At 40.1% G+C, this 24,734-nt stretch overlaps 1 protein-coding gene across 1 annotated transcript in view; it reads left to right on the top strand.

Annotated features, from left to right (window-relative positions):
* LOC136862916 (cell adhesion molecule Dscam2) overlaps positions 1-24,734 on the top strand; it is a 476,298-nt gene that overhangs the window by 303,051 nt on the left and 148,513 nt on the right. The window contains exons 14-15 of the mRNA XM_067139195.2: positions 9,028-9,325; positions 9,421-9,599. Coding sequence (XP_066995296.2) covers positions 9,028-9,325; positions 9,421-9,599 — 477 coding nt within the window. The remainder of the gene's footprint in view (positions 1-9,027; positions 9,326-9,420; positions 9,600-24,734) is intronic.

Genomic DNA, 24,734 nt, shown 5'->3' on the forward strand with positions numbered 1-24,734 from the left:
CACTATATTATAACAGAGAAGTCAATACCTTATTAAGGAGGAGGTGTAGCTTCAGGAAGAAATAGAGTTAGGAATAGTTGAGAAGGTAAGGAGAGATTGAAGAAATTTACAACAAAACTGAATTTAGCAAAAAAGTTAACTAAGGATATCATGATGGCAAACATAGTAGTTGGCATTTATGTGAATTTTAGTGAAAAATGGAAGGATTTGTATAGGTACTTTAATCAAGAAACAGGTTCTAGGAAGGACATTCCAGTTATAATTAATGACTAAGGGGAGAGTATATGTGAGGATTTACAGAAGGCAGAAGTATTCAGTCGGCAGTGTGTAGAGATAGTTGTATATAAGTATAATGTCTTGGTTGAAGAGTTAATTAATACTGGCGAAGTATTGAAATGCACCTATGATAAAAAGGTCATTTACAAAAAAGATACAAAATTTGTAAGCTAGGAAAGCAGCTGGGGTTGAGAAGATTTCTAGGGATATACTAAAGGAAATGGGTTGGGATATAGTACTATACCTGTAATACTTTATTTCAGTACTGTTTGTATCAAGGAGCTATGATTGGAAAGCTGCTATAGTAGCCCCAGTCTACAAAGGAAAGGGTGATAAACATAAAGTTGAACTAGTAGACATGTAGACCTGCACTATTGTGGTGGGCATTGGTTTGGTGTCTATCTTGACAGCGATAATCCTTTCACCACACTGGTTGTATTAACTTACCCGCTGTTCTATTTTCTTATTATTAAACTCCTGCAGTTCGACCGATTCATTCTGTGTTGATAAATCTGTAGTCACCTGACCAACAAATCTGCTCTTCCTGCCAACATATTTCATTTCTACCAACTACATCTCACTTTAGTCTACCCCTTTCCGTTTTCAGATTCTCTAACCTACCACAACAATTCAAACTTCTAACATTCCACACTGGTACAATGTCAATGTCCATCTTCCTGATAAATGCCTCCTCTTGTATAATCCCCACCCGGAGATACGAATCGGAGACTATTTTGCCTCTGGAATATTTTAACTGGGAGGAAACCATCATCAGTACATCATTCATTCAGAGAGAGCTGCATGTCTTTGGGAATTAGTTACAGCTATAGTTTTCTGTTGCTTTCAGCTATGTAACAGTATCAACAGAGCTAAGCCATGTTAAATATTATTACACAGACATATCAGTGAATTATCTAGACTACCACCATTGCAACTTCTGAAAGACTGCTACCCCTGTTTCGATGAACCATTTGTTTGTCTGGTCTCTCAACAGATATCCATCAACCTGCGGCTTGACTGGGATGCATAAGTCTCCCCATCATGGCAAGGTCAGATGGTTTGCAGGAGAGGTATATTAGACATGTTTAGAAAATACTAACTGGTTTGATAGAAGGCAGTTTGGGTTCATGAAAGGTTATTCCAGTGAGGCTCAATTTGTAGGATTCCAGCAAGTTATAAGAGATATTATAGATTCAAGAGGTCGATTGTATTAACTCCTCTGTCAGCAGAGGAATATTTCCCTAGTGACACTTCATCATACAAGATAAAATCTAAAAGAAATCATAGGGTATGTCACCTTGATGTTACTATCAGGACTGACAGTGCAGTGAGAGATTTCCATATGGCCTGTATGGAGTTGATGGCTTTTGTTTTTTATTTACCACAGTCCTCTGCTAATAAATTGCTATTTTCATTACATTTCATTCTCAGTGTGACACTTTTAGTATTCAGAACTGTAACAGTTCAAATCCCGTTACAAGATGATATCTGTATTTTTATTAATTTATCTGTATTATTATTATTATTATTATGTCCGTATTATTATGTTATCTGTGATATTGTTACTATTATTGTAATTATCCGTTTTATTCAATTCGATTTTGCAATTGCCTGTTGCTTGCAAGATTGTACTTAGATGTATGCATATATACGTATGTGTAGAATAACACTCAATACCTGTACAGTGAGAATTGTTGTATATATCAGAGATTGGAAGTGACGTTGTTATATTGCTATACCACTGGCGATTCTGCCAAGTCATCGCCACTCCATGGCTACGGCATCGTATTTATTTAGATATGCGCTCACGGAGTCAGCCGCCCCCGGCTATTTCACCACTGGATGTAATATCTGTCGCGTAGGTGGGAGTATGTCATTGTTATTTCTGGAGATTACGTAGCTGTGTCAACCAACGTCTATATAAGGTGGGTGCATATTGTAGCGTCAGTCATTAGTTATACGGATGCAGTACAGTGAAGAAGTCTACTAGATCAAGAGGCCTTAGTTGGTCAGAGAACGAGTGTGAACGAGAGATGGTGAAGACTCAGTGAGTCATTAATTATTGGTCATTGAGAGAGTGAGACAAAATGGTTGGTCCGTCACTTAGTGGAAGACACGGACGCAAGGGCTTACCATGAAGTCAGAGAGGGCAACCCAGGACCTGCCAAGAGGTAATACCATATTGACTTACAAAGAAGTCAGATGATATGGAGAAGAAGCAGTCACAAGGATGTATCACCAAGTTAGGCGTGACACATCTACAGTAAACACCAGAGCAATGGATTACGTCGTAATTACACTTAAAGTGTTGAAGGTACAGTCAAGTGAATCAGTGAGGGAAATATTTCGTATAAATTGTTAAATGTCCGGTCAAGAAGAATTCAAATTCATGCCTAGTTTCTTTCAGTTGCAATGTCATAATTTCATATTCTCATCTGTTTTATCGCAACAAGACTCACTATTTTTTGATATATTATTTAAAGAATATATATTGTTCTATCAAACGAATTCATAGTTTCATTTCATTGACAGTAAAATATCTTAACCTCAAAATTAATGGGGAAACCGAACGCCAATCTCCTTTTCCCAGAACTTATATGGTATGTTGTCAAAAGTAAGCTTATTACCCCACACCCTAGAGATAGTCAAGAGTCTCATTCTATTATTGCTGTACTGAGTGACAGCTGGCGCCCTTCAAATAACGTATGTGTAAGTAAGCAGGTAACAAGTAAGTGTGAGTACAAGGTCCGACGAGTGTGTATTTTATTTAATGAATGTTAATTTTCAGATTTTCCATTTTAAATGCAGATATTAAGATTTTCCATATTAAATGCAGATTTATAATATTTGTAAAGCTAGTCAAACAGTCAGGAACAGCTTACAGAACATGATCATGCAATAATATAATCAATAATTGTGAGAGTGGATTAATAAATTTTAATAAAGCCAAAAATACTGCGTTTCATAAAACTACCTTAATGACTTGTTGGTATTTAATATTAAGAATACAGGTTATCAAGATGGAATGCTTCCTAGAAATCATACTAAATTCACTCAAATGACAAACACATCAGAAATAAGTAGCTGCAGTTGTTCAAATATCAAGGATAGATTAACATCAATGACAGTGCCCATCCAGCATGTTTGGTTCACACTGGATTTTTCCATGACAACTGGCTGTAAATGTTGAAATTATGCCTTATCTCAGTCTATGCCAGCATAAGGTTCCAGAATTTCTTGTTTTACCAACTACAGCCATCAAAAGGACACAAGTTAATACAGTTTCAAACAAGTAAAAGCTAAAACATGTAGATGTGTGCTCTCAGATTTTGAACACAAATCTGCCTAATTTTCCAGACAAGATTGGTAGCACCATAAGATGGTTAGCAATGAGTGTCTTCAACTTCTTCAGGACCCAACTATGACACCAAGAGAAATGTATAAATGTAATGTTATATTCATGATGCAAGAACTGGAAAACTTTGGACACAACAATAGCAGCAGTAGTAGTAGTAGTAGTAGTAGTAGTAGTAGTAGTAGTAGTAGTACGTCAGTGTTATCTTCCAGCCTGTGCAGAACTCCTCTAGCAAATGGTTGTTGCTTCTTAATTAGGGGCTGTCTAGCCAAGGTGCTAAGGCATGTTCAGTTTACCTGGATGGACATGGGATCTATTCCCCATTAGGAAGTCAACTTCTGGAGAGGCACATGGCCCTGAGATTTACTCAGCCTACACCAAAACAATTACAGTTTAATTCCCAGGGGTAAAAGCAGAGCTAAACACAATATCCCACTTAATGTCAAAGTTATGGATAGTGAAATGCTTTAATTTCCACACCTCCATGGTCCTTCATGCCCTGTAGATGACTTTACACTCATCTATAAAACAGGGATGACCAGGTGAGTTGGCCATGCGGTTAGGGGCGTGCGGCTGTGAGTTTGCATCTGGGAGATAGTGGGTTTGAATCCCACTGTTGGCAGCACTGAAGATGGTTTCCCATGGTTTCCCATTTTCACACCAGGCAAATGCTGGGGCTGTACCTTAATTGAGGCCATGGCCGCTTCGTTCCAACTCCTAGGCCTGTCCTGTCCCATCATCGCCATAAGACCTATCTGTGTCAGTGCGACATAAAGCCACTAGCAAAAAAAAAAAAAAACTGGGATTGTTCAGGCCTGTCTCCCCAGAATCATATACGGTATATTATTTCTCAAAAGTGGTTTTTAGTTGCTACACCATATCTTCCTTAATACTTTATCAAAATGAATGATTGGGACATCATTTTGATTATTACGTTCTCTGCTAATGACAAAAAATAAACAAATAGTTTAAAGATAATATTTTTGTAAAAACTTTATTTCTAAAACCTTATTTGCATAAAGAATTAGAAGGTGCCATCTGTTGACAATCTGTTTAACTAATGTGTATGACAGCTGTCGGAGCTGTTTACACTGTTTAAAATATGTATAAGGTGCCATCTATTTACAATCTTTTTTAAATTGAGGAAGTATCATATACTTTTATTGCTCCTAACTTACGTGTGTCAGATTGCAGAAGAAGAAATTCCAGAAGTGTAAAAACCATATTTACATAAAGAATGTAGAAGGCACCATCTGTTAACAATCTGTTTAACTAACATGCATGACAGCTGTCAGTTGGAGTTATTTACATTATTTAAAGAATGTAGAAGGTGGCATCTATTTAAAATCTATTTAACTATAATCCTTTTCATATTGGATGGGTACTGTGACACAATTATTAGACGTCATTTTGAAGATTACATTCGCATGGCAGCTGTTGGTTGGAGTAGTTAACATTCTTTACACAAGTGTAATCTATCACGTAGGAACTGAATTAAATCAAATAAGAGTCGTATACTTTTATTGCTCCTAACCTCAATAACATTGATCAGTTAATTCATTTTACAATGACAAGGAGCACAACAGGCATACCATGATGGAGACCTCAAACCAGAGGAAATCCACACCATTTGAACGTATCACAGATCGCAGAAGAATAAATTCCAGCAGTGATGAACAAAGACAACTTTGACTTCAGAAAGATTAAGATGATGCCATAAAAGGTGATTAATAAACATTTAAATAGAAGGACTAAGTCCTGAAATTGCAATGCAGTTGAGACTGCGATTAAATATTACAAAAAATGCCAAAAATGGCAATTTAACAACTTTTAAGCAGCTTAAGATATAAATCATAATTTACCAGCCCCAAGAGTAATTGAGAATATGAAATGGGTCACTGTCCAAAGAAAGTACAAAAGTCTCCAAATTAGAGGCAGAGCCTCTTAAATAAATTAAGACTTGCAAAAATGTAGCAAAGCTGCATAAGAAAGAATTGGAGTCACTAGTGACCATTATTGATTGTATACATAGTTTGAGCTGAAGACAGCTTACAGTTGTTTTAGCCTTTAAAGCTAAAGAAGGACAAGAGGTGCCTGTCCAGCAAACAGGTTCATGTTGAGTTTGAAGTCGGCTGCATGACGCGTGGCTGAGTTATGCAAACAAGTCCATGCATAGCTGTTCAATGCAAGAAAATGGTTAAGAGAGCAAGCAAAGTCTGACCATCGCTAAGGTATCAGCAAGGTACTGCTCATGATAGTGTGGGCTAAGCCAGCCCGAGTTGTCCTTAGTTCTGTGTCCTGACATAGGCTTAGTCAGCACCATTGATGTTTGTTGATTAGCCCAAAGCTGCAGAGTTCTGGCGAGGGGTTGATCAGCCCAAGTTGTCCTGCTCAGAAAGTCAGGTGCAGTACATATGTTGAGAGTAATGCATGGCGAATAACACAGGAAAACATAACACTGAAAGAGACTAATTTTAAATTACAAACCAATAATAAACCATTAACAGAAAAAATCTTGTGTAAGCCTTAAGAGAATAGAAACTCAATAATAAGTAATAGAAAAAGTAAATAACACTGCAAAACAAGAAATAATAATCGTGGAGGTTACATTACATCACTCACAGCCAATAACAAAGCAAGTTGCCGATGACGTCAAAATGATGTGGACAGAAAGACCTCAAACAGAGGGTAGACATTTTGAGCTAGCAACTTGTGCTACAATCTGAAATCGATCACTACAATTTGTTTGTGGAAACATGGACACCGTGTAACTCATTTCAACAAGCTGCAGAAAAATTACACTTAGTCATTAACGATACCGAATGGAAAGAATGCTTGCAGGAGGCTGCCAGATACAAAATGCCAAAACAATTGAGATGGCTTTTCGGTATCATCTGCATATTTTGTTCTCTTGCCAATATACCTCAGTTGAGGACAATACTTTAGAACGCACTTTCAGAAGATTTTCAGATGCCTACAACCCCACACTGCAAGAATTTGAGAATTATTTTAAATATCATGGCAAATCTTGCCAACAATTCAAGCTACCAATCCCTGTTGTGACTGTTCCATAACATACAACAGAAGCCTATATAGTAGCAGAAGACTGGGCGAGTTGGGCATGAGGTTAGAGGTGCGCAGCTGTGAGCTTGCATCCGGGAGATAGTGAGTTCGAATCCCACTGTCAGCAGCCCTGAAGATGGTTTTCTGTGTTTTCCCATTTTCACACCAGGCAAATGCTAGGGCTGTACCTTAATTAAGGCCATGGCTGCTTCCTTCTAACTCTTAGGATTTTCCTATCCCATCGTCGCCATAAGACCTATCTGTGTCAGTGCGATGTAAAAGCGACTAGCAAAAAAAAAAGTAGAAGTAGAAAGTATGAACAGCAAGACAGCTTATGAAAAGCTAAATGTAGAACAGAACATAATAGCTGAGAAAGTCTTACAAGCAGTAAGAAATAAAATTCACAATTGTTACTTCATTGACGGACCAGGGGGCTCTGGTAAAACATTTCTCTACCAAACATTGTACCACATTTTATGAGGTGAAAACAAGGTTGTTTTACCAGCTGCATGGACGGGTATTGCTACCTATCTCCTATCAGGGGGATGCGTATCACATTTGATTTTCAAACTTCCTGTACCCATCTTGAATACATCGGTCTCATCAATTCGCACTCACACCAAGAGTGCACAACTTCTTTGTGACTCAGACCTCATCTTTTGGGACAAGATTTCAGTGGTTCTTAAAGGCGCACTAAGCATCGTCAGTTGACTTTCAAAGGACATCATGAACAATAATCTCCCTTATGGAGGCAAAATAATTCTGTTTGGTGGAGATTTCCGTTAGGTATTACCCGTTGTTAGACATGCCAGTAGAACAGCCATCGTTGAAAATACAGTTAAACGATCACGTTTATACTTTCATGTTAGAATTCATAACCTGACTCAAAATATGAGGGCTAATGATGATCCCGTTTTCACTGAATGGTTACTAAAATTGGGTAATAGTGTTTTATAAGTTCAAACAGACAATACAATGAAGTGATCAAAATTCCAAAACATTGTTATTGTAGTTACGACAGTATTATTACCACCATATTCAATGCCACAGAAATCATTGAACATAATGTTTCACAATTCTATTCAATGGCAATTTTATGTCCAGAAAGTAATGATTGTACAACAATTAATGAATACTGTATGTTATTTCCAATTTGTTATCTGGAGAGGAAAAGGTTTATCTCAGTTCTGGTTCTGTCCAACATGAAGAAATAAACAATGTTCAATTGTATGCCATGTAATTCTTGAATTACTCCTAAAATACATCTGGTTTACCACCTCATGAATTGTGTTTAAAGAAAAATGCTATTATTATGTTAATTAGAAATATTAACACAGATCAGAGGTTAATTAATGGTACAGGATTAGTGCTAACTCACTTAGGTGAATCCATCGTCACTGCTAAATTAATTCACTTCGATAAAACTGTGCTTCTGATCCGACCGTGCCTTTCCAAATGATAAGAAAACAATTCCCAATAAAAGTAGCCTTCACTATGATCATTAATAAATCACAATGTCATGAGCTTCAAAGGGCGGAATATATTTATTAGAACCTTTTTTTTTTTTTTTCACATGGACAGTTATATGTGACTTTTTCATGAGTTCATAGATTCAGCAATATTTGTGTTTGTGTTAAAGACACATACAGCCAAAAAGTAAACGATAATCATATTATAACTGCTACCATTGTTTTCAAAGAAGTTTCATAAAGTAAAGAAGTTTGAAAAACAAAATTCACATCTGACAGAGACAATAACTATATTTAATATCTATTTTCTAAATATTTGACAAGTAAATATATTGCATTTATAATTATAATGACTTTTTAAAATGAGACTGATATTTATTAATATTCTTCAAAATTAAATACCTTTCATAAATAAATACTTCATTTAATTATTTCCACATACTACCATTCGGTGACTGATCACAATACTGTGCAAAATATTCGCACGGGTCAGCTAGTGGTATATATTTATTTATGAAAAGGGAACACCACTTTATGAGAAGCTTTCCTCAAAAACATTTCCATGTCCTGTTACTGTTTCACAGAGCTAAATACCAGACATGAACAATAAAATAGAGTACAGAAATGATTCCCGTAGCAGTTGAGGCTTTCATGGTCAATTTTTTAACCATTGGTTACAGAAATAATTGCTTATTCAGAAAATGAGATAGTAAATATACATGCATAAAAGTAGAAATCTTCCTCAAGTGCATTTCCCCTTTGATTCTGTCAGGTCTCCATTTCCATTACATGCAATCTTAATTCATAATGTAATGCCAACCATTTGTTTTCACTGTTATACTTGATGATATTCTAAAATTCCAGCTCTCTCAGAAGGATGGCAGAGCAGTCCTGCAGGTACTGACTTCATGGCAGAAGTGACAGGACTGCAACCAGCTACTTTGTATCGCCTGCGTGTGCTCGCTGAGAATGAACTTGGAGCAGGAGAGCCCAGTGAACCTGTGCTCCTGCGCACAGAAGGAGAAGCACCAGCAGGTGAACCACAAGACTTGGCAGTAACAGCTATTGCCTCTGATCAGTTGAGAGTGACATGGTCTGCACCACCACAACACTTGTGGAATGGTGATATTCTTGGCTACTATGTTGGCTATCGAGAACATGTGTTAGTATTCTTTACTCAGTGCTTATAAGTAATACCAAGAAGCAATGCCAGTTATTAACATTTCTTCATTTATTAATTACTTCATTGTGTTTCAGTTTAGGTAGACAAACTGGATATACTTTCACTACCGTTACTGATAAAGGAAGTGCATCTGGTTCCATTATTTTATCTGGGCTTCAGAAATATCGCAAATATGGAGTTGTACTTCAAGCATTCAACGAGAAGGGACCTGGACCTATGTCCAATGAAGTTGTGTCTCAAACACTTGAGGATGGTAAGTTGTAATCTATGCACTCTAATGTTATTTCATAAACAACATGCATTCAAATCATTCAGGGAACTGGGAATCATTGCAGGAATGTGGTAGTTGACCTTGACTTTCACTACTTCTTCTTCCTCTTATTCTTCGTCTTCTTCTACTTCTACTTCTTCGAAGTACCATATCAGGCCCCCCCTCCCCACCTGACATTGACAAATGTTGTGCAATCTCTTGTTAGATGGAAATGTCTTTCAACACTGTGAATTCCAGTCCATTTTTTTATCTTTCTGAGACACTGTGTTCGCCTTCTTCCGACAACTCTTCGACCCTGTATTTTTCCTTGTACAGTCTGTTGTAAGATTAGGTAATGGTCATTTCTGAGGATGTGACCAAGGTAAGAAATCTCCGGAGCTTTATTGTTCGAATGAGTTCCCGACTTGCCCTTGCCCTTCCGAGTACTTTTTGGTTCATTAGTCGAGCAACCCACGAAATCCTGAGCATCCGCTGGTTGATCCACATTTAAAAAGGCTTCCAAGGATTTCACTGATATGTTCTTGAAGGTCCATGTTTCCACACCATGTAGCAAGACTCATCACATATATAGCACTTGACCATCCTTCATATATGTTTTTTTGTGTATAAATAATCAATGGTAATAATTTTTGTAAGATAGAAAGTAAGTATGTATGTATGTATGTATGTATGTATGTATGTATGTATGTATGTATGTATGTATGGTGAGTCCTCAGCTCAAAGGCTATTTAGATCCTGAACAGCTCCACCATCACCTGTCATAGAAAACCTAGGCATCACAATTTTCTTTCCATTTGTTTTACATTGCACCAACACAGACAGGTCTAAAAAAGTTTGTTTCTTGTGTGACAGACAGGTCTTGCAGCAATGATGGGATAGGACAGGGTTAGGAATGGTAAGAAAGTGAGTGAGTGACTATTGCCTTAATGAAGATTTGCCTGATGTGAAAATGGGAAAGTATGGAAAACCCTTTTCAGGCCTGCCGACAGTGGAGTTTGAACCCATCATCTCCCGACTGCGAACTCACAGCTACGTCACTCAAACTGCTTATACAACTCACTCAGTGGCATCATTAAAGAGACATACTAGAGAAATGAGGCATGTTTTAGTTTTACTTATTAGTATGCCAAAGTCACTGATAATATATTCACTAAATAACCTTTCATACTATTTATGACATTGACTGGCTGCACAAGGAATAGTGTTACCAGCATCACTCATACCTCAGCTGTTTTTTTATTGTCCATCTTGGTCACTCCACACATCCATCACAGCATCTTCAACTCAGCAACTTTCAACTTGCCAACATTTGCCCTAGTAAGAGATAATGTTTCAGTTGCACATGCAGCACTGGTCTCACTATTATTTTATGAACTTTCCACTTCAATCTCACACATATTCTTCAGTGACATAGCTCTCCTGTCACCTCTGTTTAGTTTCTCCAGCCAGCTCAAATCTAGTAGTTTACTTCTTTCTCTACATTTCCACTTTCTTCAACAATCGATCCCAGGTACCTGAAGTATTCCACCTTTTGGATGTTGTTTCCATCTAACCTCAGGTCAATTCCACCCTCTTCAATCTGGAGACAGAGATACTACTCAGTGGCGGCGTGTGACTTTCACCACTCGGGGTTCAAAAGAAGAAAAAATTGCCCCCCCCCCCACAATCTCTCTTCTTCCCCTCTCCCCAAGCACCTCATCCATCATTGGCCGTAACCTCCTAAAATAAGATGACAGAAGTTTTAGATATGTGATCAAATACAAGAGAAGCAGACAATGTTTCACAATCAGCTTACCCTATGCAGACAGCTTATTCAGAAATCCATCCTGCTCTCCTCGAAGGACGCAAATTTATCTATAACTTGCTTCATTGAAGTCCGCAGAGTCTCGAACAAAGTCCTTTTCAATTGACAACATAGCAAGAAGATTAAGTCTATCCTCGGTCATTGTGCTGCGCTATTCAGGGTAGAGAAGCACCTTTCTGCTTCCGATGTTGCCATAGGAATGGTAACAACTATATTTAAAAGTTTTCATTGGTATAACCTTAATATTTAAAAGTTTTCATTGCATTCATTCCTTGCCACTATTCTTTGCCTCAATGACTTTTAAGTTAAGTTTCTCTCCAAAAAGTAATTATTCCAAAGAAGGCAAATGAATAGATGTTTAGTAAGTATTGATATATTTGGGACAAGCTATCAATTGGAATTTGGCAGTTTAATGTGACTTTTGATAGTAATGATGCTTTTCAACACTAGCGCTACTTACGTGCACTATTCTCTGTTGCCTAATTAAATTCTCGTGAGGGCAACAGATAGCAGGCTCATACCCCAACAACACAACTTGCGAGACACTTGAGAGAGTGGCATATTGCGCATGCGTAAAGTACAGATATCCTTTTCTGCGATATACTGGTCTTGCCTTAGTGCTGGCCGATGTCCCCCCCGCACCTCGCCACTCCCTTCGCCTAAGTATGGACGGAGAGATCGCCTTTCAAGGGGGTTCATTTCAGACGAGTATCTAGCCACAGACCATGCGCAGCTCACATGAATTAAAAGCCAGTAAGAGTATATTACGGACAGACGGACTGAGCAAGAGCTTCGAGATTGACAAGGGAGTTATGAAAATTACGTAATTGAGTACAGTTTGATATAAACTGGAGGATCACTGCTCCATTGCGCTATACCAGAAACTGCCACTGATACTACTACTTTTACATAAGTAGAAAATTATTCCACTGATGCACAGAAAAGTGTCCCGTATTGAACAACATGCCTACACACCACTCGTGCACGTGAAATATTGGAGATTCTATAGGATTGAATCTGCTTGTGGAACACCATAGGGTAAGTATTGTTCCTATACTAAAAGCTCTTCAAGGCTGTAGAATCAGTCTTGAGAATGAGACATATTTCCAAAAACAGTACTGATTCTTAAAACAGGAACATAGTCTTCTTTCAGCTTATCCCGTTCCATACAAATTCACTGATTTTAATGATCCTCTTCCATTTTGTTCTGTCTTTTTTTTTTTATTCTTCTTCTTGCAGCTTATTCCATTTTATAAAGGATCACTGTTTTTAATGATCCTCTTCCAGTTCCTTCTCTCTTTAGCCAGTTCCTCCTCTAGATCATTCTTCTTGAGGTCTTCCCCGATTAACTCCATCTATTTTTTTCTTAAGCTGTCCTCTCTTCCTTTTGACTTCAACTTTCATCTTCAGAACCTCCTTCTCCACACACACTCATTTGCAAAAAATATTGCATAACCTGAAGGAGTTGTCATTTTGCTGCAGAGCTTAGCATGCAGTTACTTCTCTAGCAGGTAGTTAAATGATTAGCATACTGAAATGATTAGTTGAATGTTCTTGCAACAAGAGACCATAAACTTGCTGCCACCGGTGACCTGGCTCTCAGAGGCTACTTCTATGTAGTGGAATGCTGCTACCAGTTGTGGAAAGTTCGTTCACCACTTGACATGCTTCTATGATGCAATCAAAGAGATTTTGTCCAGTGATAACATCTGAGAGGGGGTGCATCATTGGAATGCTTGAGGCGTATCAGCGAATCATCCGTCAACTAGGCCATTCTTAGAAAACTGTTAGGATGTGTTGGGACCAGTAGATGTGTGAGGGTATGCACACATGGTGGTTGGGCTGAGCATACCCTTCACTGACCACCAGAAGAGGAGTTTATCTGTCAAACCATTTCCAGGTGCTTGGTTGAAGAAATGAAGTCACACATCATCAGTTATATGTCCTGCCAATGACACCAACCACTGTCGTCTCCATTTACAGTGGTGTTGTAAATCGCAAACCTGGCCTGGCATGGGTTGGAACCAGGTTGTCTTTAGTGATGAGTCTAGGTTTACTTTCTGCGCTGATGACAGCTGTGTTCATGTCTGGAGGCTTTGCCTTTGCTGTGGCATGACATACTACCCCTACTGCTGGTGTGCTGATTCATCACATTTGATAGTCAGTCACCCCTAGCAGTGATACAAGGGACATAGACAGCAGAGCGATATGTATAGGACATCTTGCAGCTGCGTGTATTACCCTCCATGACAGGTCTTCCAAGAGGCATTTTCCAGCAGGATACTGCTCAGCCACACAGAGCAAAGGTACCACAGGTATGCCTTCACAATATTGCCAAACTTCCATGGTATGCATGATTGTCAGATTCACTGTCCATCAAACATGCCTGGGACCACCTGAACACCACCTTCAGCAGCCTAGGAGTTTACAAGATCTAGAGAACCAGAACTGGAGCATGACGTAATGGAATGCTAACTGACAAATTAGCGAGCTGGACTCATGCCAATAACAGAGTATTACATCACCTTGCATTCTATGCTAGATTAGCAAGGAGTCAAGGAGTGAGGAAGCACTGTTGTATGAAAGGATTTAAACGTAAATGTTTATACATTTCATATTTTCAAATGTGATTTGTTAGAATCTGTTGATATTCATTCAAGAACGAATCATGTTATTCTATTTTCAGTGAAGTTGTTTCTCTTTTCAGGTTATAATTCTGTTATCATATATTTTCTTTTTTCAGTTAGTTTCAAAATTTTTTAAATAAATTAATCTTGGCAGACTGAAGAACCTAACAGCTATAAATTATCTAAGTTGAAATTGAAAAGAAATGGCATCAGATATCACAAAACTAAATGTGAGGGCCTACAAAATAAAATGCCCAAAAAAATTGATCAGCAGTAACATTACACCGACTATTGTTTTTTTAATTGCTTTGTTTCTTCTGCAGCCACTCATCTCTGATAGATGGGATTACTGCTGCATCCTAAGTAGCACAGCCTGCCTGAATATTGGCAGGAAGTAGTTGGAAAGGTAGATAACTTTCTACTTTAAAATGGCATTCTTCTGGTTCATAAATGTTCTAATAACAACTGGTACATGGAACACTGGTTCACCATAGCAGTCGAGCTATTCAATCCCTGCTCTGAGATGATGATAGGAATGAGGGAAATGGAGAACAGCAGGACAGTGTTCACTGCTGCCGGTGGCTGGGTCATTCCAGCTTTGGAACTTGGCATTGTTAGAATGCCAGTGCAGTACTGTTCATGAAAAGTGAGAAACTGACATTTTTCATTTGATAAAGCATTTCATGTAATAGCATTGCTTTTAACCATAACATTCCAGCCGCTTAATATTGTATTCACCCCCTGCGGAAGGGGGATGCACATGTAGAATACACCTGCGGTGTCCCCTGCCTGTCGTAAGAGGCGACTAAAAGGGACAACCTAGGCGCGGACATAGATTGCGGTTTGATATCATGTATTGGACCTCCTGTGGATGACAGGGCTGAATACATTCACAGGTAATCCCTGCCTGTCGTAGAAGGCGACTAAAAGGATCATGTGGCCATGGTTCCCTCTTTATATTTTATTGTTTTTTGAGGGTTAGTTGTAGACCAATTCCAAATTTTTGATGGGCGTGCTGCTCAGAGATGGGCCTCTTACGTGTGTGATTACACCTGAAAGCCCGCATTTGTGACCATCCAGGGATTGGTGGGTGGGAGCGTCATGTACCCTTGCAGTAGTATCCACCTGACAACACAGGTCCCCGCACAGCCGAATGCCAGAAAGACATTTTATTATCAATATTTTATTTTTTCTCTATATTTAGTGCTCTGTACATGCTATGGGGTACATGCTATTGGGGGTGACTGGAGGAAGGGAGTCCTAGTGCTCATTGCCTCAGTCATTCCGCATTAGGCATTGTCCAACATCGGACCCCGGGCAGTATCGACTATGACCAGGTGGGTATTGCCTTGGCTGCTTGGTTCGGCTACAGAGACCCCTGATTGGAGTGGGTGGCATTCGGGTAGGATGATTTCGGGCATGGCTTCGAAATGTCATCGACCTACCCAAGGTGGTCCCCCACCAAAGTCTTTAATTTTTGATTCCTTGAGGGGTTCAACTCCCTGGGAACATGTGCAGCATGAAGGAATGGGATCCAGCTTCCCTAGGTTTCTGGTTGCTACCAGAACCAATGGGCATGAATTTAAGCTGGTAAAATTGATCCTTTTTAGTAGGCACATTGAAGGCGTATACAGCGAACTTGAGGATCTCACGAAAATGCACAACGGCAGTTTGCTTTTGAAGACTTGTACAGCACTGCTAGCCAATCAGTTGCTTAAGTGCGACCACTTTGGCAAAATCCCCATCAAAGCAGAGGAGCACAAATCCTTGAATATGAATTACGGAGTCATCTTCCACTGCAACCTTATTTTGAACACTGAAGAAGAGTTGATGGAAGATATTAAGAACCGTGGCGTGACACATGTCCGGCGCATTATGCACAAGGTCAGCGTTGAAGATGTTGCCACTAGTGCCTTCATTGTCTCTTTCAAGTGGTCAGTATTATCAGACAAAGTCAACGTAACAACTTATCGTTGCGATGTGAGGCCATACATCCCACCTCCTATGTGATGCTATCAATGCCCGAGATTCGGACATATGGTATCTCGTTGTTTGAATCAGTCTGTGTGTAGTACATGTGGAAGAGTAGCTCATGGCACAGATGGGTGCACAACTCCGTATATGATCCAGGAGATCAAGACCCTGGATGGTCTTTCCTACCAGGAAGCATGCCGTAAGCATTAATTCCACGAATAAACCTGCCAGTACACTGGACTATAGCATGATAGCTCAGAGTCTCCCAGGTTCGTCATTCACAACATCGTTATCGATGAAGATCGCTGCGCCCAAGATGACAGTTGCTCCTGAGAGTAAAGTTGCAAAGAGTAAAAGCTCGAAGGGGCACCCAACCTTCGACCAACAAGAAGTCTGTTCCACCAGGCAGTCCTGAGCCAGCACAACAGGGAAGGAAAGGCCAAGTCTCACCCCCCTAAGAGTTTGACAAAAGCCGTGCCTAAGCCAGCGGAGGTGGCATCTTCTACCAGAGCTGGGAAATTATCTCCCAACCCATCTCAACATGAAAAGAAGGCGGAGAAGAGGAGCGTCCTTACCGGGTGCTCCCACACATCTCCTGTAAACTGGGAATCATGACCTCCATCTGGAGGATATGAGTCTGCACCAGCAGGTACGCCTGCTCCAAAACCTGCACGCTCCCCTCGTATGGGGACTTCACGCCACGGAAAGTGTCACAGTTCTGCGCGGCAGTCCCACCGTCTGTCGATGATGGGATGGACGTTGAGCTGTCATATACATCTACGGATGTACATGTTGATATTGATAGTGTTTAGGTTTCAGAGCATCATGTTGCTCATAACCTAACACTCTTTCTTATAGTCCACACTATGACTCTGTTACAGTGGAATTGTAACGGTTACGACAGGCACCTTGCTGAGCTGCGCCAGCTCATTAGTGAGTTCACTGTGAGTACAGTCTGTATTCAGGAGACAAACTTCAGGCCAGGTCATCATACGGTCTTGAGGAATTTCAGACTCTACTCGACAGAACGATATTATGCTCACCGGGCATCTGGTGGCGTGGGTGTTTTTGTTCGTTCTGTTACCTATAGCGAAGAGGTTCCTCTAAGAACCCCTCTGGAAGCAGTTGCAGTGCAGATACCACTGCCTGTCATAGCAACAATGTATAATGTTTATTTTCCACCAGGCCAGCCTCTTAACATAAATAATGTCACTGATCTTATAGATCAATTTCCATCTCCCATCCTCTTATTGGTGATTTTAACAACCATCATCCCATCTGGGGTTCTGAGACGCATTGCCCCAGGGGAAGAGAGCTGGAAACATTAGTAACAGAACTGGATTTACATATTTTGAACAGAGGGGAACCAACTCACTTTAGTGTATGTTACGGCACATATTCTCGCATAGACATAAGTCTATGCAGCCGAACGTTGGTTCCACTGTTTTGGTGGAATACACATGATGATCTATGTGACAGTGACCATTTTCCCATTATCCTTACTTTGTTGAAACAAAAATTCGTCGAGGCTCCTCCTCGATGGATTCTTAAACATGCTGATTGGCCAAACTTCACATTACTAGGTGTCTTTAACATTGAGATCAGGCAGACCGTAGACAATGAAATAACTTACATAACACAAGTTATTCTTGCTGCTGCTGCTGCTGAGGAGTCCATTCCTACCTTTTCAGGGACTCCTTGCCGAAAACTCAAAGAAATTGCAGCAGCTCTCAAAGAACACTGTCGTGCTCATAAACGTTATTGTAGGCAGCCTACTGTGGTCAACTTGGTAACATTTAAAAAACTCCATGCTAAGGCACGAGTTATTATTCGCCAAAGTAAGAAAGCTTCATGAGAGAGATCTGTGTCGTCTATAACCTCACATACTCCATCATCTCAAGTGTGGACTAAACTTCAACGAACCGACAGCGTGGGACACAAATCCAACTACGAGCTTTTTAACCGCAACAACTTTAATATACGCTATTGGAGCTGGAATTACCGCGGCTGCTGGCACCAGACTTGCCCTCCAATGGATACTCGTTAAAGGATTTAAAGTGTACTCATTCCGATTACGGGGCCTCGGATGAGTCCCGTATCGTTATTTTTCGTCACTACCTCCCCGTGCCGGGAGTGGGTAATTTGCGCGCCTGCTGCCTTCCTTGGATGTGGTAGCCGTTTCTCAGGCTCCCTCTCCGGAATCGAACCCTGATTCCCCGTTACCCGTTACAACCATGGTAGGCGCAGAACCTACCATCGACAGTTGATAAGGCAGACATTTGAAAGATGCGTCGCCGGTACGAGGACCGTGCGATCAGCCCAAAGTTATTCAGAGTCACCAAGGCAAACGGACCGGACGAGCCGACCGATTGATTTTGATCTAATAAAAGCGTCCCTTCCACTTCTGGTCGGGACTCTGTTTGCATGTATTAGCTCTAGAATTACCACAGTTACCCAAGTAAAGTGGTACGATCTAAGGAACCATAACTGATTTAATGAGCCATTCGCGGTTTCACCTTAATTTGGCTTGCACTGAGACATGCATGGCTTAATCTTTGAGACAAGCATATGACTACTGGCAGGATCAACCAGGGAGCTGGCTGGCTCGAGAGCCGAAACCGAGCGTCGTAGCCCGCCGCCGACGAGTGCGGCCTGATTTCGGGTATCCAAGTTCATCTTCTGTACCGGGAATTTCCATTGCAGGCATATCGTCACTGAACCACTCTCGATTGCTAACCATCTAGGTAGTTATTTCGCTGATGTATTTGGCTCCAGGAATTACCATTGTGATTTCCTTGCTCTGAAGTGGAGGCAGAACGTCATCACCTTAGTTTTGCCACTCAAGCTTCAGAGGACTATAACGTGCCCTTTATGGAGTGGAAACTCTGCAGCACGTTAGCGCTTTGCAAGGACACATCTCCTGAGTCAGACAATGTCCATAACCAGATGTTGAAACACCTTAGTGAGGATAGTCTATTATATCTCCTTTGTATATTCAATCGAATCTGGATAGAGGGTGAGTTTCCGTCTCAGTGGCGAGAGGGTATAGTCATTCTCGTCTTTAAGCCTGACAAAAATCCTAAATATACAGGAAGTTACAGACCTATTTGTCTTACAAACTACCTATGTAAGCTATTTGAGAAGATGGTAAATCACCAACTTGTGTGGTGTCTGGAGAAAGAAGGACTTTTGTCTGAGTACGAATGTGGTTTTCGAGTTGCTGGCTTGACCACTGACCACTTGGTACGCCTGGAGAGTTCTATCCAGGATGCGTTTCTCCGCAAACAGCATTTGGTGGCTGTTTTTTTTGACTTAGAAAAGGCCTATGACACGACATGACGATATGGTATCCTTTTAGTCCTGCATCAATGGAGATTCCGAGGTCACTTGCCGGTATTTATTGCAAATTTTTTGTCCCTCCACCTATTCCATGTCCGAGTAGCGAGGGCATATTCACAATACCATGTTCAAGAAAATGGAGTCCCACAGGGATCGGTTCTTAGTGTCACTCTGTTCGTGATTGCCATAAACAGTATTGTTGCTCCCCTGGTTCAGCAGTAACAACGTCGCTATATGTGGACGATTTTTCTCTTCACTATAGCTCGCGTAATATGGCAGAGCGACAATTACAGCAAGCTATTAGGAGAGTGGAACAGTGGACCTTAGAACATGGCTTTCGGTTCTCAACCGCAAAGACCTCTGTTCTCCACTTTTGCCGGCAACACACACTTCACTCGCATCCTGAGCTTTATTTAGGAAATATCGCTCTTCCTGTAGTTGACACTTACTGATTACTTGGGCTCCTTTTTGATAGCAAATTATCATGGGAGACACACATGTGGCGGTTAAAAGTGCAATGCACCAAGAAGCTGAACATCTTGAAATTTCTTAGCAGCACTAATTGGGGGGCTGACCGCACGGTGCTGCTATGAATTTATAGAGCACATATTTTATACAGGTTAGACCATGGCAGTGCAGCATATGGCTCAGCAAGACCAAGCACCCTTGTGAAACTGAACAGCATCCACCACAGCGGGGTTAGGTTGGCGAAGGGAGCTTTGCAAACAAGCCCCATTGCTAGCCTGCTCGCTGAATCTGCTGTGCCGCCTTTACTCCTGAGGTGCCAGCAAATGCTTCTGTCGTATGCTGCAAATTTGTGACAGATGCCACTTCCCCAAGCAATCCTTGCTTATTCAACTATGGACACTGTCAGCTCTACGCTGCTTGTCCTCGAGCAATGCGGTTGGTTGGAATATGCTTGGATAGCAGTCACCGATTATTTAATGTGACTTCAGTTCCTTGCCTTGTCAGACAACCAAGTAGGGTACCTCTGTGGATAATGTGACGACCTGAAATAATCCTGGATCTGCACACTGACCCGAAGGAAAACATGGACCTTTTGATTTATTGGAGGCTCTTCCTGTCTGTTGTTGGCCGGTATCCAGGTTCAGTCATCGTTTACACGGATGGTTCGAGAACAGACATGAAAGTGGGCTGTACGTTCATTGTTGATACTGATAGGTTTCTTTTTGCTCTCCCAGAAAACTGTAGTATGTACAGCAGAGCTCTATGCTATCTGTGAAGCTCTGCGGTACGCACTGTCCGATGAGCGCCGACACTTTCTTCTGTGTACTGACTCCTTGAGCTCGCCACAGTTCACTGATACCTGTTTCCATCGGCACCCTGTGGTGCAGTGGATCCAGGACCTGCTGGCCGGGTGTTCAGATGCCGGCACCAGAATCACGTTTATGTGGCTCCCAACCCACATAGGTGTAGAGGAAAACGAGTTAGCAGATAAGGCTGCCAAGGAGGCAGTTACACTGTCCCCATTTCCTTACAAGGTTCCAGCAAGTGATATTCGCTCCCAGCTGAGACATTTGGTTATGTCCCATTGGGAGATGGAGTGGCAGGCTACTCCACTTCCAAACCAGCTGAGAGCATTAAAAGGTACTACGAAGGTATGGAGGACTTCCCTTCGGGCTTCTCGGGGGGAAGCTGTGGTATTATGTCGTCTTCGGATCGGCCACGGTATACTAGCGCACTCCCATTTACTGAAAGGAGAACCCCCTCCGGTGTGTACTCGCGTTGATCATTTTACTGTGGTACATGGAGTACGTGGACCTAGTGGATCTGCTCCATAGGCTAACACTCCCGAGTACCATCTCCCTCATCCTGCGAGATGACGAGCAGTCAGCAGACCTCGTCATCCAATTTATGAGGGATAGTGGTATTTTTTATCGTGTGTAATAATGTCCTTTGTTTTAGTGCATTTGTGTTAACTGCGCTTTTATCCCACTGACTCTATTTTAGTTCGTGTTTACATATTTTAATGTGTTATTTTAGCTTCTAACATGATTTATATATATACTTCCAGGCAATGCCTTATTCAATTATCACCTCTATTTTTCATAATTTTATTAGAAAATAAGGCATTGTGAATTAGATCCACTGATTGTTTTAATTTCATAATCATTTTTTATCAGCATTTATTTTAAACTCTAGTCAGTGGATACAATTTAAAATTTTAATTATCAAATCATGTCATCCATCTCATACCATTAGGGGCCGATGACCTTAGATGTTAGGCCCTTTAAACAACAAGCATCATGATGATCATCATCATCATCAATATTGTATTCTGACTAGAATGCTGATGTCATTGTATAGTGGAGCCACACTTTAGGTTTCAGTGGTGCGGTCTCGAGTGCTGTTTGCTCAAACTTCTCCATGAAGAAATTTGTTATCACTGGACTCAGAGGACTGCCCATGGTGACACCATCAATTTCATCAATTTGTTTATAGAAACCGTCATTAAGCAGGAAATAATTTGTGATGAGCAACGGTCGAACAAGTTGGTGACGTTCTTGGAAAAAATTTGAGTGATGTGATCCAGGGCCTCGTTTACTCATACTTTAGTGAAGAGTGAGACTACTTCAAAGATGACAAGCAGGTCTTAGGCTTCGAACTTGATGTTCTTCAAGTTTTCTATGAAGTTGCCTGAATCTCTGACATACGACTGTGTGCCACCAATATAAGGTTGTAGTAAGGTGGCCAGATGTTTCGGTGATCCAATAGCACTCACAATGGGCCGTAGAGGTACGTTGTCATTATGATTCTTGTGTAAGCCAAATAGCCTCTGTGATAGATCTTCACTTTTGGAGGTTTCTCTCTTCACATTGTCTGGCAGTGATGAGGCCTTAATAAGGCTTTTGGTGTTCAAAGAAATCAGTTGGTTTCAACTCTCAGTAGTCTGCAGTAGGTCTCTGGGTCTAATGGCTCTGACTTCTTCATAGTGTAATCATTAGTAGCCCTGATGGCATTAGTGTTCCCTTTCTTCACGGGTAGAATGAGTACAGTCTCATCCATGTTCAGAGTCTTTATGGCCGTCCTCTCTTGAATCATGAAGTTGCTCTTCAGTACTGGGTGGGGCCTTTCTCAGTATGCATGAGGCTTCATGATGGATTTCTTTTGTCTGGTCTGATGGTAAATTGAGAATAACTACATATTTCACTATTCACAACTAGCAGTTACCTGTAGCTTTGCTCGCAAGGACTTCGTAATTCAATAAAAGTCATTCTTCCTCGGTACTGTACTAAGACATTACCTGAAAATCCCTAAGGTACAAAATCTCACAGAAAAATTGTGTTTCATTTACCCCAGAATCTCTTTGTAAACCACGTTTGTGGTATTGCCTTCTGGGGCTAAGATGACCATGCAACGTAGAAATGTACATGTGAGAAACGGTCTTCTCTCAAGTTGAAAAAGTAAAGTTTCATTATTTTTTAAGGAGATTTTAAATACCTATTTCCACGTCTGTGACATCTTCAGATTTTGAGATATAAGTATCCCCATAAAAATTATTCAACCCCTTCAGCAGTGCTTTCCCCACCCCCAACTAACTGGATTTTCTGAAAACAAAATAATATATGTTTCTGCATTTCTAACCCATGTTCACTCGTGCATCGGCAAGTCCCGCGATCACTCACATTGTTAGGTGGAACCTAACAACTGTATTTCTCTTATAAAATCATTAATTTTGTATGTTTATTTTATTTTAATGTTTTTATTGGACACTGATAATTTTAACATGTTATTGGAATACAACATACAGTTAAACTTAAACATTACATTTATTTCAAATGAAATAGCACCAACTGATAAAAGTAGCCTATAAACGAATCAGCTTACTTACTAAATCACAAACACAATTTGGAATATTAATGAAGTCTACAGTATATTGGTTTACGGTGTAAAAGATAGGTAACTTTATCCTGTGGTATTAATGTTATTTTCAGCATTTTCAGGCAAGCAACACATAATTATTCCCAGGAAAACTCATGTGATCTACGTAATTTTCATCTAACAACCAAGTAATAATTTGCTGCCTCAATCAATTTGAAGAAAATCACACACATATGATCACTCGCGCTGTTAGGTCTCCCCTATCGCTACTCACTGGTTGCACACACACGACCGCTCGCGCTGTGAGATAGCAACTAATACAATGCATGACGTCTTCTTTCCCCCATTCTTTCCTCCCCTTCAAAATATCACAGATACTTCACAAATACATCATAGCGTGCTCAAACGACCGAATGAGGCATTTTAAAATGGACATCGATTCAAAGCTAAGGGCAAACGAATTGTAGAAAAATCTGTAGAAATGTTAGATTGAACCTCATAGCGCTAAGTTTTTCTGGAAACAACAAATATGTGTTTCTTTATTTTTGAAAGAGATCAAAAATACCAATTTTCATGTTTGTAATGTGTTAAATTTATGAGATTTAGTGTACGTATTCTCATTTTAAAAATGTTGTCAGTTCCTCTTAAGTAGATTTTCAAAAAATAAATTTTCTTTACTTTGACAGGATATTCCAAATACCAATTTTCACATCTGTAACAATTTACGTTTCTGAGATATACTGTAGATATAAGTCAGTCTTTTGAAAAAATTCACCCCTATATATATAAAATAAAAGTTTTGTCTGTACATTGCTCAGAATTTGAAAATAATGATATTTCTGTATCGGTCATGTCCACAGTAACAAGGAAATGCACTTTTACTTTTCCGTAATTTCTATCTGTCTTTCTGTCTTCCTGTCTGTCTGTCCGTATGCTTGTACGTATGTATGTATGTACACGCATCACTAGAAAACGGCTAAAGATAATTTAATGAAAATCGGTGTACAAACTCGGGGAATAAGTTGCTATAATCTAGGTCATAAATAATTTTTTTCACACTGATTTAAATGGTAGTTTAGGGGAAGGCCTCAAATTTAATTTTCAAATATTTCCGTTATTAATGGTCCTATCTTAATAGAAATTGGTATGCAAAGTCGGAGAATAAGTCGCTACAATCTCGGCCATAAACAATTTTATTCACGCTGAGTGAAATGGTAGTTTAGGGGAAGGCCTAAAGCTTAATTCTTAAATATTTACATTATTAGTGGTCCTATCTCATTGAAAATTGGTATGCAAAGTCGGAGAATAAGCTACTACAATTTAGGCTATAAATGATTTAATTTGCGCTGAGTGCAATGGAAGGCCTAAAATTTAATTCTCAAATATTTATATTATTAGTGGTCATATCGATAAATACTACATAACCAAAGTTATGAAAATGAAAAATGAAAACCTACAACCTGCCTTCCAGTCAGTGACCGGGTCAGGGATGTAATGAATGAATCATATATAGGCTATTATTACGATGGG

Source organism: Anabrus simplex, chromosome 2, assembly GCF_040414725.1.
Source record: "Anabrus simplex isolate iqAnaSimp1 chromosome 2, ASM4041472v1, whole genome shotgun sequence".
Lineage (NCBI taxonomy): Eukaryota > Metazoa > Arthropoda > Insecta > Orthoptera > Tettigoniidae > Anabrus > Anabrus simplex.